Source organism: Quercus lobata, chromosome 9 (assembly GCF_001633185.2).
Source record: "Quercus lobata isolate SW786 chromosome 9, ValleyOak3.0 Primary Assembly, whole genome shotgun sequence".
Classification (NCBI taxonomy): Eukaryota; Viridiplantae; Streptophyta; class Magnoliopsida; order Fagales; family Fagaceae; genus Quercus; species Quercus lobata.
The window spans coordinates 39,189,884-39,195,701 of NC_044912.1; the positions used below are offsets into that span (position 1 = coordinate 39,189,884).

Sequence of the window (5,818 nt, forward strand, 5' to 3'; positions counted from 1 at the left end):
ATGTCATGATTTTATATAATTGGCTTATCCTTTGATAAAACTCACTTTACTTGTATTTGGGTAGATTTAGGATGTGTTTAAATACTTCAAGAAACCATGTTTCAAGATCAAATGTTAAAGTCTTCAAGTCTGTCCAAGAAAACAAGCTAAAAGTGCAGAATTACTAAATCTCGACAACTAGCATGTGTCGAGGTTTAAGGAAGTTGTTCAGCCTGTGTGCTCGACAGCTGCTCGACACCTCCTATCTGTCGAGGTTTAAGAATTTCAGAATTCTGATCTAATTTTCTTGGAATCCGTGAATGTGTCTTTAAGCTTTCTTTTCTCCTAACCCTAGACATATAAAATGATTGTTTAAAGGGCCGTCAAAGAGTTCACAAGTTGCACAAGTATTGAGCAAACTCTGTTCAACCAAATTGTGATTAGAGATGAAGTTCTTGCCCTAGTTCATCTCTTTCCCTTGAAAAAGTTGCTATGTGCACCGTAGGGTTTTATGACCAAGCATTTTCTTGATCTTTATCATGTGGATGAACTGAAGAACTTTGCAGCCAACAACCTTCTTAGTTGGTGATTGAAGTCACTATTGGGATCCGTGCAATTGGTTAGTCACGTACTTGGGAGCTGTGCATCAAAAGGGGAACTGTCACTACAGAACAAGTCCAATTAGGTATTGGGGTAAAGGTTCAACTGTAGGTTGGTAAGGTACTTGGGATTCCTTTACTTGTAACTGCTTGTTGTGATAATAGTGGAGTTTCGAGAGTGGTGACCTGAAAATCACCTGGTGGGGTTTTTGCCGTTAGGTTTTCCCCATTCATAAACAAATCATCGTGTTATTTATTTTCTGCTGCATAATTAGTTTATTGGTGATTCTTTTGTGCTACCATGCACTTTGCATGCTAATTTGATTAATTAATAAACTTGGTTAATTAATTAATTAATTTATCACAAGAGGTCAATTCGTTTTTGGCCTATCATCCTTAACAAGAGGCATTTTTGCGAGTAAGTCACGAGTAAGTCATCTTGCAGCCTATTCGCGAAAATGAGGAAGTTAATTTTTATTTCTTCCAAAATTTTACACAGAGAGTTTCACAACTCCCTCACGACTCCTTCACGAGATATAACTTCCCGTGAAACTAGCCCTGTACATTTGAGGCATTTCACAAGTACTTTGTGAGTAGCATAGCCATGAAACGAGCGGATTTTCAATTTTTAAAGGCCAAACAGTGACAGTTTTTCAAAAACTTCATTTTTGCCACATTCATGCCTTTCTCAACCCAAAACACCATTTTCTCCAAAATTTCAACCACAACTCAAGGGATTTCGACTCTAAGACTCATCTAAGGTATGTTTTATCACTTTTTAATCTTTAAATTAAGCCTTAGATTTTAGGATTTCTAGGGTTGGGGTTATTTTGAAAGTGGTTGGGAAAATTTCATTTCCATGTCAAATCTTTTGATTTTTTTTTATTGGGTTGTGTTCCATTGTGTTTGTTTGTGTTTGTATTGGCCCCAAGTGGCAATTTTAACATGTATTTAAGCAAGTTTTTCATATGTTCATGCGTTGTTTATCATACATGTATAGTGCGTGCACTCTTAAGTGTTTGATAAAATGCCTCTATGGTATTTTTTTACTCTTTTGGACTCCGATGAGTACCAATTTTTGGGGATTATCATGATTATGCATGCTTGACATGTTTTGATCATTGGTTGTGTGTTTTACACACTTTGCCCCATGAGTGCTTTGTCATGCATTGCTTTTGCATCTCACATGCACACCACAAGTACACTTGATGCATACACTCTATCACTTGACATGTTTTGCATTCACTCATGCTATATAAGTCTTTTTAGGACCTTAGCACTTAGAACATGTTCTTATGTCTATGTTTTTTTGTTTATTTCCATTTTAGAACAGTTTGTTTGGGTTTATGGACTAACTTGTATCTAATTAAGTTTGTTACCATGTTTTTTTTTGTTTTGTTTGCTTGTGTGTTATTTTGTAGATGTCTCCTCATAAGTCAACAGTGAAGAAAATAGCAAAGCATCCTCACTACTTCCCAGATTCGTTTAGAAACGATTATGCTAACATGGCATACATTGATCATTACAAGAACGCTTCGATCGTCTTGGAAAGGAGGGTGGATATTGAGTCCTTAAAGGACACATTCATTCCAAAAGTGTTCAAGGAAAGAACATGGAGCAAATTGCTGAATCCCATGGGTGATGTCTATGATTGCATCATAAGGGAGTTCTTTGCTAATGCTTTTTTGGAATGCGACCACATCAACTGTTGGGTAAGAGGGAGAGAGTTCACAATCTCAAGAGACTTAATTCAAGAGCTGCTAGAGATTCAACTGACGACTCCGGACACCTCTCTACACTATGATGAGAGGAAAGAGAAACTTGAGCCTCTTGTGCAAGTTCTTGGAGGTCAACTCAAGAAGAAGGCCTTGCACACAATTGAGCTTTCTCCGGAGATGCGAGCTTCGGCCTATATCATGATCTTCAACCTTTATCCGATGAAGAATTTGACAACCTTGTCGGGGCCAAGGACCGTCTTCCTACATGATCTCTTTACTCACAAAGAGATTGATATTTGTGGTCAAATCTACCATCTCTTCGTCAAGTGCATTAAGAAGAGAAAGTCAAGGCTAACTCTACCATTCCCAAGCCTTGTCATGTCTCTAATATCAAGGGCAAGGGTGAAGATTCCAAGTGGTCTTCCGGTCATGCAAAGGGAAGAGCCTATTAGTGAGCAAACTATTATCTGGAGTAAAGCTCACATTCCTGGACCAAGCATCGATGTATCTCAAATTCCAAGAGATGAAGCTGCAGAAATTGATCGTTTCACTTCAATACCAGAGGATACTCCATAGCCTTCTTCTCAAGTACAAGCAAAAGCACCCGACCGCCTTGATTTTTTACTTGGAAGGGTTGAAGAGTTGCATGCCATGTTGGCTTCACATATCAACTACTCCACGAGGTAGTTCACATACCTTCAAGGCTAAATCACTGCCCTTTCTTCTCAGATTCAAGACATGGTGGAGAAATCAGAATCGGAGTCCGACACATTTTAGGACCATTGGCCATTCCAGTAAAAAAGGGGAAGTAGATTAGCTTCAAGGGGAGTACAGCCTAAGGGGAAGTTGTAACACCATAGGTTCATTTTAGTGGCTTTTGTTTTAATTTTATAGTTTTTGCTATTTACTGTGCTTTATTTAAAGCTATCAAGTACTTTAGTTTAAAACATAGTTTTCTTTAGTACTTTATGTATCTTGGTTTTTATAGCAGTTTCTTGATGCTTATAGTTGTCTATTGCTTCTTGTCTTAGTTTCTTTAATGCATCATGTGGTATGTTGGACATACAAATGATTTTAGCATTGCTCTTAATTGCATTGCATGTCTGGATGATCATTTACTAGTTAAATGTTTATTGTGGTCATTTCCTAATGATTGTTCATGTTTGATCAAGTTATGCTTTATGTTTTACGTCTCATGTGGTATTTTGATCGCAATATACTTGTTCTTTATACATGCCTTATGTTCTACTTGTTTCGTGCTTAATGAAGTTTATTTTTTATGTGCAAGTGTTTCATGATACAAGTGTATATGGTTCAAGTGCTTCATAGCTTTTAGATTTAGGTGTGAGTGAGTTTGCCTATGTTCCCAAATTCACGTTTAAGTCTAAAGTCTATTTAGGGGTTTTGTCACGGAATAGCCAAAGGGGGAGATTGTAGAGTTGTGATTTCCAACTAACTTGTGTTGGCTTTAATTTTGTGGTAAATTTGATTGTAATTTTTTCAATCATTTTCCCTGTATGTTTGTGGATTTATTTGTAAGGGATGAGTGTGAGAGATCGGTGAAGAATTAAGCTTCAAAAGGTGAATCAATGCAATTCGTGACTAGCTTGTGAGCAACTCGCAAGAAGTAACTCGCAAAAAGGCCACCTATGAAGCACATGACTAGAAGCTGAAGAGTCATGCCAGGCTATCAAGTTCGTAAGTATTTCGCGAGAAAGGCCATCCCGCGAAGTACTCGCAAAACATTCTATTTGGCAAAAATTTAAGTTACTTTACCAAATTCTTTACCCACACTATAAATATCCTCATTACCCACGAATTGTAAGGAGTGCTTTTCAAAGAGAAAATCATAGCAAATACACTTGAGAGTTAGAGATTGCTATACCTACAATCATCTACACATTTCCTTATGGTTTTCATCAACTCCTACCTCTCCATCTTTAGATCCTTAAGAGGTTGTTAGCCCAAACACTTACCAAACCCATTCTGAGTGTTAAGTGAGATTTTGGTGTTGCTAGGAAGCATTGGAAGGAGCCATTTATTGGCAGATGTAATCGGGTTGAATTGCGGTATCTAGAAAGCTAGAGAAGACAAGACTCCAAGAAGTCCATTGGTAGAAAAAGCTTGGAGGGCTCAAGTACATGGGGTAGACTAGGCTTGGAGGGTCTTTTGTTACTCGTGTACTCCAACTTTATTCTCTGGTGGATTGATTTCGACTTGGAGGGTCGCGGAGAGGTTTTTCGTCGAGTTCTTCGGTTTCCTCTTCGATAACACTTTTTGGTGTTATCTTGTGTTTGCATCTCTCTTCCGTACTCTTTAAGCTTTCATTTTATTGTTGATTATGGATGAATATGGCTTAGGGTAGTATTATCGGTTCGTTGCGCTCATTTACTCTTATTCCAAACTTATTTTAAGTTAGAGTAAAAGCAATCTAGCCGTAATTTTTAATTGGAGGTCTGAACAAGCTCTTGTGTTTTAGCACAAATCTAAGCTTTCACGTGTGTCCAACTTCTCTTTCCAACTTCTCTCCTTGTAATGTAACTTTGTGAGTAGGCTTTTGAATAATACAATTGCTCAATTTCCTCTTTATCTTTATATAAGAGGCATATGAGTGTATAGTGTAGTACAAGACATATGAGTATAGTACAAGTATATATGTAATACAATATAAGAAATAAGTGGGCCTAGACCCCAATGGATTATACATGTTAACATAAGTATAACTCTCTTAGTAAGTTGTAATCTACATTATTCACTTTGTTAAAAAAAAGGCTAAATAACAAATTGAACATACTAATTTTGCCTAAAATTCAATTTAGTCATCTAACTCACTTTCATACAATTTAGTTATTTAACTTTTAAGTTTGTTCAATTCAATAGTCCTATTAGTCTCTGTCAAATATGAACAGTTAAGGACCTTTAAAATGATGTAGTTTTGTATTGAACAAAGTTGAGAGTTAATGGTGCAATTCTAACGAAGAGTAACAGTTGACTGAATAGAACAAAATTGAAAGTTAGATGACTAAATTGAATTTTAAACAAAGTTAAAGGGTGTAATTTGTTATATATATATATATATATATATAACTTTCAATTTGAGAAAATATTATATTAAGAATATTGGAAGCTTGAAGCTTTGCAATGGTGAGTGCTGAGTAGTTATTGGTAAAAGAAACATTAAAAATTTGCAACCTCAACCTTTAGGGTATGTTTGGTTGTAGGTCGAATAGGGTTGATGGAAAATAAAAGAAAGAAAATGAGTTTGTGTATTGTTTGGTAAGAAGGGGAAAAAAAATTTGGTAGGATCCAAACATTTTTAACCCAGTCCCACAAAAAATCTGTCTCTCTAAAATGGAGAGAAAACAGGCATGATTGTGCCTATTGTTGGTGAATGACAAAATTGCCACCAACCACTTTTTGTAATTTTCTTCCTTTTGCTTCTCCGTTTCATTTCTTTTTTTTTTTTTTTCTTTGGATAAAGGTCTTCCCATTCTTGCGCATAGTACGTTGGTTTTAGTTTTT

The 5,818-nt window shown here is 36.3% G+C and overlaps 1 protein-coding gene across 1 annotated transcript; it reads left to right on the forward strand.

Annotated features, from left to right (window-relative positions):
• Nucleotides 1-1,146: 1,146 nt before the first annotated feature.
• LOC115962136 lies at nt 1,147-3,310 on the forward strand. The gene is made up of 2 exons (XM_031081023.1): nt 1,147-1,339; nt 2,000-3,310. The coding sequence occupies exon 2, from the start codon at nt 2,000-2,002 to the stop codon at nt 2,870-2,872; it is 873 nt and encodes a 290-aa protein (XP_030936883.1). The 5' UTR covers nt 1,147-1,339; the 3' UTR covers nt 2,873-3,310.
• Nucleotides 3,311-5,818: the final 2,508 nt, after the last annotated feature.